This window comes from Vicia villosa, unplaced genomic scaffold, assembly GCF_029867415.1.
Source record: "Vicia villosa cultivar HV-30 ecotype Madison, WI unplaced genomic scaffold, Vvil1.0 ctg.000359F_1_1, whole genome shotgun sequence".
NCBI lineage: Eukaryota > Viridiplantae > Streptophyta > Magnoliopsida > Fabales > Fabaceae > Vicia > Vicia villosa.
This window is the reverse complement of record NW_026705162.1, coordinates 927,495-946,829: the sequence shown is the minus strand read 5'-3', so window position 1 is coordinate 946,829 and position 19,335 is coordinate 927,495. Positions and strand designations below refer to the sequence as shown.

Sequence of the window (19,335 nt, the reverse complement as noted above, 5' to 3'; positions counted from 1 at the left end):
ATCAGAGTCAACGTAGTTCGGGGAAGGGTTGTACGCCATTAGAGTTAGAGTTTGAATGGTTTGAAGGCTTTTTGACTGGACTGTCGTGGTTTGAATAAGGATGAAAATCCGTAGTTTGATTTGAAGTGTTTTGAAGGTTTTGAGTTTGGGAAGTGTTTTAGGATGTGGGCGTACAACCCTGATTTGATTTGTACCATTAATCGCGATGATCAATAGGTTTGATCACCATAATTAACAGATTAACAAAATCATTGCTAATTATTCTAATCGATTGATTCGATTATCACCGTTAGCAAATTGATGTGTTTTAATTTTATCGTTACACCCCATAACCGATAGATTCGATTACAAATAATAACGAATTGATAAAGGGATGCTAATCATCGTAACCAATGGATTTGATTAAAACCATTTAGCAAAATAAATGTTATCTTAATTATATTATTTTCTTTTATAATTTAAATGATCAAAAATAAATGGTTGATATTAATCTAATGAATGTTCGATAAGACTAAATTAAATTACTAAGTCTTAGTAAAATGAATTTTGTATCTTATGATTTATATTGTTTAATACCACTAAATACCCCACTAATTAATTAAGACTAAATTAGAATTTTTTTATAAAATGAAAGCAACGTCCCTTTTTATTTTATTAAGAGAAAAGTAGAATCAATTTATTAGGAGATTTTGTTATATATTTTTTGTGTGGTAAAAAGCTAACTAGAATAATCTAACAGTCATATAATTAAACTAATCTAAAGAGAAAGTCTAAGTTAAAGGAAAATAAACAAACTCACCCTAAATAATAGCTAACAACTAACAAAGATGTATCAGGATAAAGAAGTGGTCCGTCCCACTAGTTCCTTCCCAATTCGGTCCAACCGTATGCCGACACGTGGCGGAACAAAGAGAAATTAAAAAAATAAATAATAAAAATGGAATCATCATGTTGCACGCGGAGAGAGAAAAAAATTTCAAGTTTCAACTATTAGTTACTTTCTCATAATCTCTCTCTTTCTAATCTTTTCTTTTTTCACTTATAATCAACAAACAAATCACATGGTCATAGATTCAAGAGCAAATACATGTCAATAAAATCTGAGATGAGATAGATGTTACTCACGGTGGTGGGAGAATATCCCGACGACTGCCACTGCGTATACAGGATCGGAAATCTGCGGACTCGTCGCCGGCAGGATAGCACGAATACAGTTGTTTGGCCGCCACTCTCTCCGCGGTTGCGTGGTTGTGTGGTTGAGAGGCGTCTGTTGTAATGATGCGGTTCAAAGCAGGCTACGAAACCGTAGGATTTACTATGGATTCCAGACTTTTCTTCTTTTTCGTTCTCCCCTTTTTCTGTGATTTTTTTCCGTCCAGCATTTTTTTCTCCCGAACCCTGGCTTCCTGTCCTTTTATAATCCTATTCTAGGTCTTGAATGATTTGAGGATGATTGAAGATCTCCACTTTTGGAATGATTTTATTAGATTGAAATTGAAATTATAACTGCTTTGTATTTGGATGTTTTTTGCAGCGAAATCCTTGATTCACAATTCATTGAAAGTTTGGGAAAGGGAAGATTTGATGTGTAATTGAATATTTTCTTGCAGTTTGGAGAACTTGATTTTGCAATTGAAGATTTCTTTCCGATTTGAATCTTGGATATCTTTTTTTGTTTTACCCTGAATCTGATATTTTCAGGGAACATCTCTTGTTGCATTTTTTGAATTAATAATAAACTCTACCTAGAATAAAAGGACCTGAAATTCTATAATAATAAAACTTTACTACTAAAAGCGTGACACTTAAAAACAAAAAGGTTTTGAATATATTTTTTTCTTTTTTTTATTGATATTTTAAATAATAGTAATAATAATGAGATTTGAAATTTTCTAGAAAAAACTAAAAATCTTTAAGAAACAAAATTCAAAACTAAAACAAAAATATTAAAATTAAACTATAAATCTTAAATCTAAAATACTAATAATAATGATAATAATAATAAGACTAAAAGCAAAAGTGTCAAAATAATAGAGGTGTTAGGGTTCGAACTCAGATCTTTCTACATATTTAAATCCTCACCCTCACCATGCTATCCGCTAGGCCGTTGCATTCATTCGACTTAAGATTGCATTTGCAAATATACGAGATGTATGACATTCACATTGCATCTCAAATTGAGTGTAGTAGCCAAATGAATTACCTCTGCATAAAAAAATCTTGATCACATGTCTTAGGAGCTTGTGAAATGCATGATTATGACTAATTCGAGATTGCATATGAATGTGAAACAAGAGCCAATTAGGATTAGAAACATGAGGGCAAATTTTGGGGTATGACAGCTGCCCCTGTTCAATCTTCTTGAACCTGAAGAGGTAGAAGATGATTGGACACTGAAATGCCCTGAAATTTGCTTGCGTAGGGAACTTGTCTAAGCATGTGCTTTTCAGACCTGGATCATTTGATTGTATCTGAGGAGAGAGGAAGTAATGTCTTACATAAGACTACCTGAAGAGGTTCCTGAATAGGGTATATCGAAGGTTGATGCGAAGAAGCTTAGGCTTTGAACAATGCTCAGGAAGAATGTCTTGGAGAAGACTAACTGAGGAGTTCTTTAAAAGAACTAAGTATGTCTTAGAAAAGATTGGATAAACATTTTAAGAAGACTACCTAGAAAGGCATGATATGTCTTAAATAAGACTCACCTAGAAAGGCTCCTAAAAAGATATGAAACGTCTTGAACAGGACTAACCTAGAAAGGTTCTCGGGAATGATACGATGTTCCTTAAATAAGACTATAAGGTTAACTTGGATATGTCTCAAACAAGACTGACCTATAGAGGCTCCTGGAGAGGATAAGGAGGGATTGGATACATGTCTTTAAGAAGATTACCTAGAAAGGAATGATATGTCCTAAACAAGACTAGCCTAGAACAGTTTTTGGAAATGGTGTGATACGTCTTACACAAGACTCACCTGGAAAGGCTCTTAGATAGGATACGGGATGTCTTAAACAAGACTTACCTAGAGAGGTTCCTATAAAGGGGACGATACGTTTTAAACAAAACTACCTAGAGAGGTCCCTATAAAGGGAACGATATGTTTTAAACAAAACTATCTAGAAAGATTCCTATAAAGGGAATGATATGTTTTAAACAAAACTATCTAGAAAGATTCCTATAAAGGGCATGATACGTTTTAAACAAAACTATCTAGAAAGATTCCTATAAAGGGCATGATACGTTTTAAACAAAACTACCTATAAAGGTTCCTATAAAAGGTATGGCATGTTTTAAACAAAACTACCTATAAAGGTTCCTATAAAAGACACGATATGTTTTAAACAAAACTAACTCGAAAGGTTCCTATAAAGGTCGTGAGACGTTTTAAACAAAACTACCTAGAAAGGTTCCTATAAAGGCTATGAAATATTTTAAACGAAACTACCTAGAAAGGTTCCTATAAAGGTCGTGGAACGTTTTAAACAAAACTGCCTAGAAAGGTTCCTATAAAGGCTATGAAATATTTTAAACAAAACTACCTAGAAAGGTTAGGATATGTCTTAAACAAGACTGCTTGGAAAGATTAGGATAATTGTCTTGGACAAGACTACCTGGAGAGGTAAGAAATTCTTTGATTGCTTCTGGATTGTCTTTGAAGAAAGACTTGGAATGAGGTATTGGAATTGTATCTGTTAAGATTGAATCGTTGATACGATCGTATTTGCACTGTAATTGGATGATAACATCCTTTTGAATATGAAGTGACCTGAAAAGGCAGCGTTAGTTTTATGCAATGTCATGATGCATGTGTCATGTAATGAGATTCTCAAAATAAATGAGAATTATGCATGTATGCCGATCCCACACTGCGGGATGTAAATAGTGTGCGCGTGGGAAGATCAATTACGCAACAATGCTCCTTGGGTGATACTAGTGTGACTTCCCGAATATCAGAAATCGTGAGACATGCCCCTTTATCTGAAGGAGGGACCTTTAGAGAGAACTCGAGTTTCACCATGTCTTGCCTGATATGCATTGCCCCAGTGTTTGAATTCTTGAAAGACATGCCCCTAGTTAATAGGATCCTTGATTGTATGCCCCTATTTTAGGAAAACCCTCTGGATGTGGTTTCCCCATTCAAGAGTCTTTATCAGGAATGATCGTCTTTGATTAGACCAATTTCGGGGTCTCCTTGATGCTAAGTGTTGATTTGAATGTGAAGCAGATGCTTTTCAGAATGAGTCATGCGTTTCGGTTGCGCCCGACGGACAGTGATTTTGCTGAGTACTCAGAATGAGATGATGCCTTCTATAAGACTACCTGAAGAGGTCCTTGGAAAGAAATGGGAGATTGTCTTAAATAAGATCGCGCTTTAAACAAAGCTCAAAGGGATGTGTTTGTGTGGAGGGTCAAAATATTCCTATAGAGGATAGAGACTGTTTTTTTTGTGGCGTTTTAAACAAAACTTAGGAAAAGATATCTTGAAGAATATCACCCTAGAAAGGATGGTGAACTGTCTTAGAGAAGACTCTGTACTTTAAACAAAGTTTGACAAGGTTCTTGAAAGCGTAAGAGAAGTTTGAATATGTCTTAAAAGACTAACTAAAAAAGAAGTTAAGAGATGTCTTACAGAAGACTACCTAGAAAAGGTTCTTGGAACTGAATATGTCTTAGAGAAGACTGTCTGAAAGGGTTTGAAAATAGAAAAGATAAGAAGGCGGGTCTTTAAAAGACTGTCTGAACAAGGTTCCTAGAAAGGGTAAGGAGTGTTTGAACATGTCTTAAAGAAGACTGCATGGATAGATTGAGAAATATCCTATAAAGGTTCCTGGAAAGGGTGTGAGAGTGGTATTGATACCATCTGATACTGAGTGACCTTTGCAACGTGCCCCCAGATAATGGGCTTGCCCCATGGGCTATCCATCATCTTTGAGAGATTCTATGGATCTTGATTAGATTTGCCCCATGTAAATGGTGTAATGACGAGTTATGCCATGTGTATACATTAGCCATCCCAGTCATGCGTAAGAGGTGTTTCTTCTTTTGACAAGCTTTTAAAAGCTACTTCGTCAGTCAGTAGGACTTTTAGCCATTAGCCATGCCTCATGCAACTTCTCCCTGATGTTTAAACATCTGAATCCATATAGACAAGCGTACTTTGTAATGAAATTCATAAAATGCGAATGCATATGTCTGTCTTGAAAGTTTAAAAACATTTTTTTTTAGCAAAACAAAGTTTTTTTTTTGTAAGAAAGTGATATCAACTCAAGAGTTATAGTAGACCTTAAGGAGTCGGGATACCTTTGGTAACGATATGCTTTCGAACTAACCATGCTTCAGTTAGGACTTTTATGGGTTGTAACGTGGCCTGGTTCACGGTTTAAAGAAACAAAAGATAGAGGCTCAAAGTTTATTTGTACCCATCCCAATCTTCGTGATGTTCTCCAGTCCTATGCTCAGTTAGCTATGCATTTAGTCTCCAAAAGAATTTGGGAATTGTGACATTGACATTTGTGATGGTTCAAAAACCAAAGGTTTATCTGCAAAGGCAGTCATTCTCCTTTTTTGTAGTATTTTCCTTTTGTTGAAGGTACATAGTGACCTCTTTTCGACTTTGTTATCCCTAACTTTTGCCTGAACTGTTCGCTTTAAAACTACAGTCAGCGGGATGCCCCAATTTCGCCTAAGTCTCCTTAATAGGTTTTGACTTAGCAAGCTCTTGCATTGTTTTCTTTTTCTTTGAGGACATTGACTGCCGGTCTTAATGATGATGGGGAACCATCGGTGATTATGTTCAAAGGAACAACTTGGAATAATTAAGTTAACTGAGCAGCTACCCTACCCCAGGTTATATATTAAGGGTTTTATTTTGTATGAAGGAAAACTCCTACTTCTTTGGGCTCAAAGGGGTTGACGAGGGATTAACATCCTTATATCTCCATTTTTTAGGGATTTGAACAAATGCCTGTACATCGTCAACACGGTCTGTTCGAAAGCATAATGTATGAAATTGTGGTATCGTTTTCGTCATTCTCCCTCAAAAGGTGTACGACTTTAATCAAGAGTTGAATATCACAAAGAAATAAAACCAAGTAAAAACACAGTTTTAAATATAGTGAGAACACTAGGAATGAATCAAGACAAACGTAAGCAATGCATTAATGATTTTTTTTTGAAAAGTACATAGCATATGTCATAAGACTAATGTTTAAACAAACGGAAAGAAATTGCGAATGGAAACAAAACTAATGATCTAAGAAATCCTCCTTCTAGCCACCTATGGTGTTAGACTTGCTAGGATCTTCGAACTCAATGAGCCCTTCTTCAATCAAATCTTGGATCTTGTGCTTCAACGGCCCACAATCCTCTGTATCATGACCAGGACTATCTAAATGATAAGCGCATCAGCAACACACGCGAGAAAGTTATAATGGATCATATCTTCCAGTCGACTATCCATATATTCATCACCTTTGTAACGACCGTTTTTCTTTAATTCCTTATTTATGTGAATTAATTGTGATCTATGTGTTAATTATATGCTTGATTGATTTTATGTTGTTTTATTTGGGAATTATTGGTATATAATATAAGATAGTAAGTGTGGTTGATAATTGGGCCTAAGTTGGTATTAGTAAGTGAGGGGTGTTAATTAGAGCCCATTAGTAATTTAAGATAGTAAGGGTTTAACTAAAACAAGGGTTTTAGAGGAAATAGAAATTAGAAGTTCATTTTGGGGTTTTTGGTGAGAGAAGAAGAGAGTAGAGTGAAGAGAAAGAGGAGAATCTCAAGGTTGAAGATAGAGTTGGCTTCAATCCAAAACCTAAGGTAAGGGTGGGATTCTTTCATGCTAAAGGGATATATGATGATGTTTTGGGTGGGGTTTTGATTATATGTTGTTATCCATGATTGTGTAGAAATTGAATAGAGATTGTTAGAGTTTATAATTGACTTCTATGAAATTGTGAATCTAAGCATGATTGAAGATGTTATGATGTTAGAAGACCCATAATAGGTGTTATAATTGTGTCTATAACATGTATTCTATTGATATTCGTGATGCTTGGTGTTTTCCAACTTGATTGGGTTGAGTTTAGGGGTTTTTGAATGGGTTTCGTATGCTGTTTTCTGTGTTTTGGGGGTTTCTGAAATCGCCAGTTCGTGCCGCGAACCTCTGTTGGCGCCGCGAACCTCTTGGCAGAAACTTGGGAAAAACTGGATCTGCTCAATTCGCGTCGCGACCCCTTGTTGGCGCCGCGAACTGCTTGGCAGAAAGTTAGGGATTTTTAGATTCGCTCAGTTCGCGCCGCGAACCCTGTTTTGCAGAATTTTTCCTAAACTTTGAAATGATGTAACTTTTGAACCGTAACTCCTTTTTAAGTGCCGTTTGAACCTATGCGAAGCTATAATTGAGACCTCTCTGATGAATGTGATTTAGGAATGCTTATAAATCTTTTAATCCTTCTTTAAATGTATTTGTGTAATGTTATGATTTGTGTGGTGAAGTGGTGTGTTGTTGTATGATGATACAACGTAGCGACGTGATTGGGAAGAGGTGAATTACTATAAAAGTAATGATGTTTAGTCGGTATTCGTGATGTATTTGTGAATGTCGTGTTTGTATGGATGTTGCATTTAGTGAGTCACATCCATTGCATAAAGAGACGGTGGCCATAATGGTAAAAAGTGACGGTGGCCTTAATGGCAATTAGCGACGGTGTGCCCAATGGCAAATTTTGAGACGTGGGAGTTTTACTCCAAATGGTACCACATGCATTTGCATAAGTCGAGTCACATGTGAATTGCATTCGAGTCTTATTTGATTATGATGTGGTGACTTGATGATGAGATGTTTGTTGCAATTGTGTGGAATCTTACCTACGAATTGTATATATCGTCATAGTTGAATTGATGACATTGTTGCCGTTTCTTAAGTTGATTATGTGATGTGAAATCATTGTATTGAGTATGGGGATGAGAAGTGGTGACCAATGTATGATCTTTTCTCTTGCTTAGAATATTATCATACGTTTCTTTATAATGAATGATATCTCACCCCTTATGTTTGAATGTTACCCTCCGTTGGTAACGTGCAGGTAACGACATGAAGTAGCCGTGTACCTTATAGCTCGAGTCGGTGTGTCAATGCTCTGATACGTAGCACTCGGGGGGAATGTTTGCGATACTTGCTTGTGTCTTGTTTTATGTTGATTATCTTTTCTTGAACTTTGATGTTGCGTCTTGTGGAGACGTTTTGGACACATTGTGCCATGTTGGCAAGGACATATGTTGATCTAGATATGTGTTATTATTTGGATTCCGCTGCAATATTATGAAGTTGTTTGGATTTAAAAGATTGATAAATTATGAGTTTCCTCTGGTATAAGTGTTATGTATCCATGTACTTTGAGCATGAATTGTAGTTTTGTTTAAGTCGAATATGTGATGCCTCAAATTTGTTGCTTGTTTCGATGTTTTATACTCTGATTTCTCTTATTAATTGAGGGGTAGATTTGGGGTGTTACAACCTTCATCCATTTGTGAAGAATCATTTCGATTATTATCCAATTCTCCATGTCACGTTCATGTCGTATAATTTTGACATATTCCATCACAACATATGTGATTGAATATTTCTATTTTCGACTATTTCTCAATATTCCCGCAAACAACACAAGGACAATAAAAGATATCATTTTTGTCTGGAACATTTTTCCCGGTGAATTCAAGGAATTCAAGAATTTCTTTCTCATACACCAGACCTAATCTATCAGCTTTCATCCAATTACGATCCATAACAAATTGTGAAATTTATATAAAAGGGTTATTGTGAACGACACATTAATGCTACACACACAAAACCTAAAGCATGTGCAATAGATCTGAATAAAACATAAAAACACATTAATCTAAAGCATATTCAGTAGAGAAAAACCATTGATTCATGAAAGAAACAAGTAACCATTGATTCACAAAAAACATTTAAAAGCGTCAGAGAATGGTAACGCACCAAATATTCAAAGAGGATGATGAAGATTTCGCGTCTAGAAATGATTCTTCAAAGATGATGGTGAATATTTCGCTTCCAGAAATGATTCATCGAAGATGATGGTGAATATTTCGCTATCTTCGTTGTCTCGTTTGCTAGGACACACTGTGTGTTATGAAAAGAATAAAGTACCTGTTATATTTTAATTTTGTGGGAAACAATTTCAAAACAGTTGTAAGATTCAACCGTAGTGAAATATGGAGCATATAACCACGACTTATTGTAACAACCGTAGTTGTTATAATTTCAATTTTTAAATAAAAATAAATGTTAAGAAACGTGCACTTATTTCTAATGAAAAATGGAAAAAATATTGACACTGAAATTTGAAGTTTGTCACCTATATTATATGACAATGGTTCTTTAAAGAAACCGTGATGAAATGTTTCTAAATAATATCATAAAAAAGTCCGTAAAAAATGTTTGAGATATTGGATCAAACTCTAGGGTAGCTTCTTGATTCAACAAGATTAAGCATGAAGTCGAAGGTTGTTCACATGTTGGTGTCGAAGATGCCAGGGTTGTTAGCATGTTAAATTAGGTTTTAGTGTTTAAACCCTAATTTGTTAAGTAAACTTGTTTATTAAGTTAGCTTGTATAATGGGCCTTGTCGAAAAAGCCCATTAGTTTAGTATATTAGGTTTTATTATAAATAGCACAGTGGTCTATCATCATTGCATACTTCAAATCCTAATTTAGGGTGAGAGAGTTATTTATTATTCTTGTAACAATTGTAATCTTGTTTGAAGAGAAAATAAAACAATAGCAATTATAACCAATCCTTATTGTTCTTCTTGTCTTCCCTAATTCCCTATTATACTTTGTTTACGGTATCGCTTGTCTCAACAAAATGAGATATGACTACGATGGATAAATGACTGTGGTAATATTGTGTTACCGAATGTGTTTTCTGTAGTACTGGAGAGTAACAAACGAATAACTCTCAACTGTGATTCTCTTTGCATTTCAAATGTTAATAATTGAGTCATGTATTTTGTGAACTGCTAAACTAAAAAATGCATAAAATGAAAAACTAAAAGATAAAGGATAAATTGAGAAAATAAACTTGTTTGATTGATTGTGTTTAACAAAATGTATAAACAGAACATTTATATACAACACTAGTCATAATGGCCTAAATATACAAACATGCGAAATTTAGCCTTGTTCAATTATTTTCGCAAGAAACTTGTGATTCTTCCTATTATTGAGAGGACATGGCACCCCACGTTTGACTCATTTTCCCTATTTCATGATGTTTTATGCTTTCTATATCCACATGTGTACTGTTCCCTTGAAATGAGTCTCATTATATATAATTATTTTGATTTGTGACACTATAAACATGGAACATAAATAAAACGTCAAACTATCAAGTTCCACACAACTATGTTTGAATCTTACATTCCTTCCCATGACGTTCGTGAGTCTCGATAGACTTAAGAATGATTCAATTAACTTGTATTTAACCGTTTTTATTCAAGTAACCCTCGTTCAACTAAGAGAATTATAAATTTAGATCGTTTGTTATTTTTAACCTAAACCTTATTTATTTTTATGAGTAAGTATAACTAAATACATTTTGTAGACTATTCTAATTATAGATACAAGACTAGGGGTGTGCATGGTTGGTTATTTTTAAAAACCAAACCATAACCATTTTAAAACCATTTAAATGGTTTGGATCTATAACCATAACCACATTTTAATCAAAACTGGTTATAAATTTGGTTATGATTATATAACCGGTTTTTAAAAAAAATCCAGTTTTAAAAATTATTTTTTTTCAATTATTTTTTTGAGAATTAAAATATTTGGATTTGGATATTAACCGGATTATAACCAAATCCAAAATAATTTAACCGATTAATAACCATTTAATTATTTCTGGATTATATGAACGAATAACCAAACCATTAATAACTAAACCGGTTAATAACCATTCAATTATATCCGGATATTTAAAATTGATTTAGGTTTGGTTATGGATTTGGACATCACAACCGGATGCACACCCCTATACAAGACCATAATATTTGAAACTATAATATTTTGTAGACTATCCTATATTTGTCAATTGAGTTAGTGGGGTGTAAGCTGCCGATCCAGGGTTCAATTCTTAGAGGCGGCATTTCTTTGTATTTTTTTTTTCAAAATATAAATAAGTTATTAATTTTTATAAATCAACAATTTAAAAAAAAAAAAGGATAAAGAGCGCTAAAAAAACAAAGATTATATTTTAAAATTTAAATATTGTGTTGTTCTCTTTGTGACTAGGACTTAATAAGCAAATAAATAACCATCATTCTCAAAATAATGAATTTGAAAAACATTTTATAACATTAAAAATTAAATTGAAATAGAAATTAATTATTATTGCGCTCTCATTATAAAATTTTTTATATTGTTAATTTATCATTATTATTCATTTGCGTTTATCACTATTAAAAGTCAAATTTTTCTTAATATAACGTCTATAATTAACAATATTTCAATTAAATTTTATTAAAATATTATATTTTCAGAGGCAAAATTATGAGTATGATAGAAAGTAATGAGCCAGTTTAAATAGACTATTAATTTATATTTTCAGTCATCTATTGATAAGTTAATACTGATTATACGTAATTTTCATAACAATAATTTTATTTATAGCATTTCTCAACAACAACTTCGCAGTAGCACTGCTGGCAAATTCAAGTAAATGAATTCTGGGTTCGACTCCCAGCTGCGAAAATATTTTGCTCTATATTTATTTTTCTAACCATAAAAATATAAGCTTAAGGGGTTGTTTCGGGTTTTTATATTTATTTTTGCAACCAAATTAAAGGGTTGTTTTCGGATTTTCACTCTCTTGTTCTTTTCTACTCTGCGATATACAAGCTTGCTTCAATTTCGCCGCCGAAACATTTCGCCGCCGATGGGTTTTTCCAAGGAACAGCTACTTCAGCAATTACAGGTTCTTGCATGCAACCGTGTCTTCACATTCCTTCGATTTTCCCTCAATTTCAGTAGCAATTATATTAATCGTTTTTTTCTTCGTTTCTTCAGAAGCTTCAGATTGAGTATTCTAAGTATGAACATCCAGTTGTTTTGACTGTTGAAGCTCAGGTAAATAAATAAATAAATGTCTTCATAATTCAAAATCTATCATTTTTTATCTTTCTGATTTAGTGTCAATTTTTTACTTCAGGCAAAGTATGTTGGAAATTTGGGTGGTGGACTCAGTAAAAACCTTTTTTTGAAGGTATATATATGTTTCTGTTAATTTGTTGTTGTTGTTGTTAGAGATTGTATATGAACTGATTATTTACTACTATTGTGAAAAAAGGATAAGAAAAACAGGTTTTATATTGTTTCTGCTTTAGCTGATACCAAAGTGGATCTGAAAGGTATGTGTAATTTTGTAAAAATGTGGAGTTTGTTCACTTGGGTGGAATTGTTTGTGTATTAATGGGACTGCTTTGTTGCTTTGAAGCTGAGCAGTGTTATCTCAGCGGCTTGGTTTAGGAAAAGGTGGTTTGAGAATGGCACCTGAAGAGGCTTTGGATGAATTACTTCAGGTCTGTCTGTGCTTTTGTTCTATCATTTTGTTGTTTGAATCTCTGTGCATGTGTTAGCCCTTTTTAGGATGCGTACACTATGTGTGTTTTTCCTTTTCAATGTAAAATCAGGCTTCTTAGTATTACCATTTTCTTGCTGGGCGTTATATAGTTTACAAGAAAATTAGCATTTTTTTGAAGCAATCACTAATTAAGTTGGCAGTGAATGTTGTTAATCTAGTTATGTTAATCTGGTCAAAAGATTTATTCAATCTTTGTTATAGAAGTCGTTTGCTAGTTTTGTTTTGTTAAGATGAGCAATATATAGATTTAGAGCCTTATATTATAGTAGTTAGTGAGGTTTAAATGTTCCTTTTAGTATTTTAAATTGATATTGCCATTGTCTTTTATATAACGTTTATTATAATATAACTACTCCCAGTATTGTCGATGGTGGATCGATCCATGGCGAAGAGCCAAAATCCTGCCATACCTGTCGCTTTGCGGAGCCGCTCTAGCAGATTATGGCAAAAAAAGCCCGTAATATTGTCTGATAGTTACCTTTGCGGCGCCGCTCTAGCAGATTATGGCAAAAAAGCCCGTAATATTGTCTGATAGTTACCTTTGCGGTGCCGCTCTAGCAGATTATGGCAAAAAAGCCCATAGTATTGTCTGATAGTTACCATTTCGGCGAGCCCAAAACTGTCATGTATATCCTCCATAGCGACCATGGCACACTACTAGAGAAAGAGCCCTTGTCTTTGGTGCCTAGTCTTCAAGTTCTTCTTCGATGTCAATTTGAACTTACTTCAATACATTCTCTTTCTTGACTGAGCTGCATTTCCAATCCGTTTAGTCGGTCTCGTACCCAAGTGTATATCCCTTCTTTGTTTGCGTAACACTCTTGATATTGAAACTCTACTCCTATAACACTGACTATTCCTATTATGCTAAGCAATAAATTATTTAAACAACTAAATAAGAGAACTAACTTTATGCAATGAATATGGTTGATATAGTTTTCTGATGTGAATATTTATCTTTCAGGTACCCTTGGGCTGTGTAACACCATTTGCAGTAGTGAACGAATCAGCACGGTATGCTTCTGTTCTTATTGTGTCTGCATACACAAATTGATTTTACTACCATTCTTTGTCATTTAGTAAACATATTTCCCTCTTTCAGACAAGATGTTTCGCCTTAAAATTCATGTTTACGGTTTTTTTGTTATTGTAGTTTTCTCTTTTTAGTCTTAAACTTTTATATCAAGTATTATTGTTCTTTTAAAGGTTTCTAATTTATCTAAGAAAATTCTACTAGTTCTGAATAGCTATTGCTGCTTTTCAATCTTCATATCTCTTGAATGATTGAACTGGCTACCTTGAATGATTGCTTACGTCACGATCTTTGCCAAACCGTTTGATTATGGGCTAGCTTGGTTAATAATCACCTTCATTAGCCGTATTTATGTTTTTGTTTGTAAGACTGTTCAAAAACATTGTTCTCAACCGCTTAAAAAATATATTTATAAGGAACTGATGTATTTTTTTCTTTATAAAATGCCACATCTTTCACTTTCTGAAGAGATGTTTCGCTGCTATTAGATCAAGGATTCAAGACACAGGAGCATTGTTTCTTCCATCCACTGTCTAATGACGTGTCCATATGTAAGTGAGCAGTCTTTCTTATTAAAAGAAAAAACAGATCTTTAAGGTTTATGAAACTATGATATGAGACCACGAATTGATACCCGAAGTCTAACCAAGACTTCCCTTTCATGGCTATATACTATTGTCATTTTCAGAAATTGAACAATTATAGCTCGTGTCCAATTGACATGTCAATAGGGTTTTGGATTTGTGTCAGATGTCTTACACCATGATGTGCTACACTGTTCAATAATTAAAATTAGATGATCCTTTACAATTGCAGCTCTAAATGTACGTGGTCTTGACACATTTCTTAAATCAATAGGAAGAGACCCCTCATACGTCGATTTGGAGGTGAGTTAATTTAAGGTAACATCTCTGGAAGTTTTTTTTAATAATAAATTCTCCTATTATAGGTTGATAACCATCATTTGTCTTGCCATATTTCCTACAGGCCAATCCTGCAGTGGGGAAAGATCAACCCCCTGATCTAGCCGCATTAGTTCCATCCGGTTCAATAGTTTTGCCTGATCAACCAGGAAAACAATCATCTGCAGTACCTCCTAAAGACGGAAACCTTGTTTCTGAGGAAAATAAGTCCAAGACAGTTCCAGGTAAAAATTATACAAACTGATTAGTTCAATTTGTTTCAGTTGCCTTCGTTTAAAAATTTTGTTTAGTATTTAGAGAGGATTGTATACTTGCATTATAACTGAATATTCTTTCTTTGCATTATAATCTTTACTTTTTGGTATGGATCCGAACTGTAAGCAATTTGGAGTGGAATAAGTTATTATCCAAGCTTGATATGAGAAAGCTAGTAGTGAGCTAGAGTTGATAGTCCCACTTTCTGAGGTTGAGATGTGATCTTACATAGATCTGAGATACTCACAATGGGTTAGTGTGCTTGGATCTGATGGGGAACTCTGAATTACAATAGGTGTTTTGAGGCTTCTGGTCTGGCGTCAGAGGTATCTGCAAGCACTCCGACATTCAATCAATGAGTATCGGAAGTGAGAGATATTTTAAGGGTAGAAATGTGTGTACTTGAGGGAAAAGTCCTTTCTAGAGTTTCATGTCTCTAGGTCCTTCCATCCAGAGACACTTGTCTTTGGAGGTTTCTTGTACGTTGATCTTTTGTCTTGATTCGACAGCTCTTGATGTTTTGGGGCCGTTTTGGAACTTTTTCATCATGGGTCGTTGACCTTGGGCCATTCACTAGACTCGCCGGCCCAGGCGGGAACAGATGAATCAGTAGAAATCCTAGATCTTGGGAAAGAGATGTAGTAATATCGGAAACAGGTTGTACTTCATTGATTTTTGGAAACCCGCCTAGTCTAGCCTATTTTTTCTATGCTACATACATACTTCACTAGTTCGCCTTGATGCTTAAGTAAATCAACTTAAACAATCAATTTTTTGGAACGAAATGGTTCTCGACAACTAATCAATTAAGAATAGAGGAAAATGTTGCATACAACTGGCTGTTGCATCAATTATCAATTTCTATATTAATTACCTTTTCTTTTCTTTTTTTTTTTTGCAAACAAAAGTGTGTCTGCTATTGCATTATACAAGAATTGTATATATGGCTTGCCTACTACAAGGTTCAGCATTATGTTATTGTGCAGGATTTATATTTCACACATGACCTTAAGCTAGGACCTAAAAATGTTCAGCACATTCGTTATTTTTGTGAGGGTAGCAAAAACTGTGTCATAAAAGTCCTAGTGATTACTTACTAACAACTGTGTCATAAAAGTCCTAGTGATTACTTACTAACGAATTAAAATCTTTCTAGTGCAGCCAAAGTTGTCAAACCATCAGTAGCTGTGAACAATTCAAAAGGAACCACCGGAAAAGATGTTCAGTCATCAAGATCTTCTGCAGACGTTGGGAAATTAGTTGAAGAGATATTGCAAAAAACATCAAACTTATTGCTTTCAGAGGTAAAAATAACACGTGTACTTTCTTTCATTTTCAAACTTATGCTATACTTTCTGCATCAGGCTGAAGAGTGTTGTTGGCTATACAGATCAATGACGAAACTATAAAGGCACATGGAGACCAACTGGGTACTGCGGTATCCGACAAATTACAGAAAAACCTCATCTCAGATTTTAAAAATCTTGCTGTAAGTATATGGCCGTGCCATCAAATTTTCCCTTTGTATAAAAGTTAATTTCAATTTTTTATCAGTATCACTATATTATTTTTACTGGTGATTATGTTTAAATCACCAAAGCCTGATCACTAGATTACTTTAATTGCAGATGATATTTAAGAACACTGCATATACCGAAGGGTTCCATGCGGGTACTCTCCATCAGCCAAAACGTTGATGGTGAGGTTTGTGTATGAACATGAGATTTGTTGGCAGGACTATAAAAGAGTGATTGCAATTTTAATTCTATTTTGTCAATGTTTTGATTATGATAATACTATGCATTAACAGATTACCCATTTGTAAAATTATTTGATAATTCAGACAATTTCAAACAAATTGAGATGAAAAAAAAATGAAATGGCACCGATTTGCATAGTATCCCGGTTATATGAGCAATCTTCAGTTCACATTATAGATTCTGAATCTAATTATGGTAGTTGTAATAATACATTGAAAACACTTACAGCATACACATTGATATAACATGGTAACTAACCAATTTCTTATTTTATGACAATCACCATTCCTGGTATATGCGTATTTAACTGATATCTAACTATCTACATTTTTGGATATTAATGAAATGAACAAATAAATGTAACTTCTATGAAAGAAAGACAAACATTATTTACAACAACAGTTTTGCACGGATGTCCAACTTCGTAGGAAGCTTTTGAGATTCACGTTGATCCTCAACTTGACGCAAACTCGACAATTGAAGTTGCACGGATGTCCAACATCATTTACTTTGTTTCGATTCTTGACTTATTTGTAAGACCATTTTAATCCTGCAAAACATTACCAAATAATCCTTATTTAGAACACGATGAAAAAACATGAGAGTTTTGTAAGAGTAATAAAAATTGCATGTATCAAGGTTCAATCCATAACTTACTCGTGACTAGAACCACTAGTCTACTGAAATTACAGGTTAATAAGCTGAAATATCAATATTCATGATTTCAGCCTCAAGCTGAAGTAAATCATTGGACGGATTAAAGAATGCAGCAAAAATGCCACCTTGAATTAGATTCTGAAAAAGAACATAAAGACTAATGAATTTAAGTATATGGAATCAATAATATTCAATCAATAACTAACTTGATGACTAAAAATTACACAAGTTTTCAAATTCCATTTTTTGGTATTAAGCATTATGATGAACATGAATTTTCAAAAAACATGTAGTTAGTTTAATTAAATTATTAATCACCCCTTGTTGAAGAAGAACCAGAACCATTGTGTCTTTGAGGATGAACTCTCCTATACCTTCCATGAAAAGGCCAAATAGACGAAACACGACTCCACCTCAAGCACCTCCGTAACCTCCCTCCACCACCTTCATCTTCACTACACTCATCTCCAGAACCTACAGGAACCTCTTGTCGACAAATCGGACAAGAATTGTGAAGTCGAAGCCACGGAACAATGCAATCAGAATGATATATATGTTTACATGGAAGTTCCCTCGCTTCACCACCAATTTCAAACTCTTCCTGACAAACAGGACAATGAGAATTCTCTTTCAGATTCTTACTCTCGATTTTCACCGTCGGAATCGCATTTATGCCTCTCTCCGGCACCGGAGGTGGACCCTGCCGGTCGTTTTCCGTTATTTGGTCTATCAGTTCGTTAAAACCGGGGCCGAAAAAGTAATCTCCTGCATCAACGCCACGTGGGATCGGTAATGGTCCCTGTCGTCCACGTGGATTAATTACGGGTTCAAATGTGTTTGAACCCGAAGGATCCACAGGTTGTAGAATAACCCATGTACGTGGACGATGTTGGATTCCGGGTTCAGGTTGTGTTCGGGTGGAATGATCTCCTGTGCGACGGTGCACGGGAACTTCTCGTGGGCGTCGTGTTCGGGTGGGTGTGTCGATCATGAGTGAAAGTGCTTCTAACAAACGCGCTTCGGGGGAGGGATCGTGTGCGGTGAAGTCTATCATGAGCCTTGGTCTTGGTATGGTGATTTCGCATATGAATTGGCCGAAGCAGCGCGGGCATATTAAATCGGTAGAATGATCGGGTGCGACGCGGACGGAGCGGTTGCATTGGAAGCACCAGTAGAGTTGGAAGTTTCTATGTGGGACGTTGGTTCTCTCTCTTGGAGGACTCAAAGACATGATGATGATTATGATTATGATGATGAAGTTGATAATAGAGGAAGGTTATATATGTTGAAAGATGGAGAAAGGAAAAGGATTACTTATGGGGTTGCATAAAGTGATTCTTTTTAGAGATTGTTTGGGGATTGTGGCCTAATGAAAAAGCAAGAGGCTTCCTTGCATTGCTATTATGGTGTTTGAGGTTTGAATGAAACCACTGTTTCTTCTATTGGTGGGAAAAGGATAAGTGTTTGAGGTAAAAAGCTAGCTAAAATTTTGTGATTTTGGATTGTGACTTGGGAGGGAAGAGTGGTAACGGCTTACTTCTCTAACAAGAATGAAATGAGAAGCTCTAAAAGTCAGAATTCTTCTCATTGCCATCCCACTTTTGGCTAAATAGTTCATTTACATAGTGATTTGTAAGTTTAGTTTGTTTTATTTTTAAAAAAATGTTTTTAAAATATTATATATTTTTGTTTGAATAAATTATAAAAAGTTTTTAAAAATAACATTCAAAATAAAAATTTAGTTTGAATATTTTTTTATAAAATATTATTTTGGTTATTTTATCTTTTTATTATAATTTTTTTGAATATTACAATTTTAAAAAATCATAATAATTTAAATTTATACAATTTTAAAAAATCATAATGATTTTCGAAAAACATTTTTAACAACATTTTTTGGTTATTCTATTTATAGTTTTTCATAAAAATTATTTTTAAAAAATATATATTATTTTTAAAAAATGATGTGATTTTAGTTATATTTTAATCTCTAATAATGTAAATTTATATTATTGGATATTAAATTAAAAA

At 34.2% G+C, this 19,335-nt stretch overlaps 2 protein-coding genes across 3 annotated transcripts; one reads left to right on the top strand and one right to left on the bottom strand.

The window, feature by feature from the left end:
- The first annotated feature begins 11,845 nt into the window (after positions 1–11,845).
- LOC131627389 (uncharacterized) lies at positions 11,846–16,745 on the top strand. The gene is made up of 12 exons (XM_058898246.1): positions 11,846–12,010; positions 12,103–12,162; positions 12,245–12,298; positions 12,383–12,443; positions 12,538–12,614; positions 13,641–13,690; positions 14,178–14,260; positions 14,526–14,596; positions 14,697–14,856; positions 16,049–16,191; positions 16,278–16,376; positions 16,516–16,745. The coding sequence occupies exons 1-12, from the start codon at positions 11,972–11,974 to the stop codon at positions 16,582–16,584; spliced, it is 966 nt and encodes a 321-aa protein (XP_058754229.1). The 5' UTR covers positions 11,846–11,971; the 3' UTR covers positions 16,585–16,745.
- Positions 16,746–16,776: 31 nt separating this feature from the next.
- LOC131627390 (E3 ubiquitin-protein ligase RZF1-like) lies at positions 16,777–18,811 on the bottom strand. 2 transcript variants are annotated; one of them, XM_058898247.1, is made up of 3 exons: positions 17,623–18,807; positions 17,305–17,442; positions 16,777–17,197 (listed from the first exon to the last, which is right to left on the bottom strand). In XM_058898247.1, exons 1-2 carry the CDS (start codon positions 18,533–18,535, stop codon positions 17,405–17,407), a joined length of 951 nt encoding a protein of 316 aa, XP_058754230.1. In that variant the 5' UTR covers positions 18,536–18,807; the 3' UTR covers positions 16,777–17,197; positions 17,305–17,404. The 2 variants fall into 2 exon arrangements, with proteins under 2 accessions (XP_058754230.1, XP_058754231.1); XM_058898248.1 differs by lacking the exon at positions 16,777–17,197 and having other exon boundaries at positions 17,327–17,442; positions 17,679–18,811.
- Between the last annotated feature and the right edge of the window lie 524 nt (positions 18,812–19,335).

What these genes read in the sequence shown, in the direction of transcription:
- LOC131627389 (XM_058898246.1), top strand. Translation starts at nt 11,972, where the DNA reads ATGGGTTTTTCCAAGGAACAGCTACTTCAGCAATTACAG. An exon ending in GTAAAAACCTTTTTTTGAAG is followed by an intron (nt 12,299 to 12,382) that starts GTATATATATGT and finishes TTGTGAAAAAAG; the next exon opens with GATAAGAAAAACAGGTTTTA. An exon ending in GTAGTGAACGAATCAGCACG is followed by an intron (nt 13,691 to 14,177) that starts GTATGCTTCTGT and finishes CACTTTCTGAAG; the next exon opens with AGATGTTTCGCTGCTATTAG.
- LOC131627390 (XM_058898247.1), bottom strand. Translation starts at nt 18,535, where the DNA reads ATGTCTTTGAGTCCTCCAAGAGAGAGAACCAACGTCCCACATAGAAAC. An exon ending in TGGTTCTTCTTCAACAAGGG is followed by an intron (nt 17,443 to 17,622) that starts GTGATTAATAAT and finishes GTTCTTTTTCAG; the next exon opens with AATCTAATTCAAGGTGGCAT.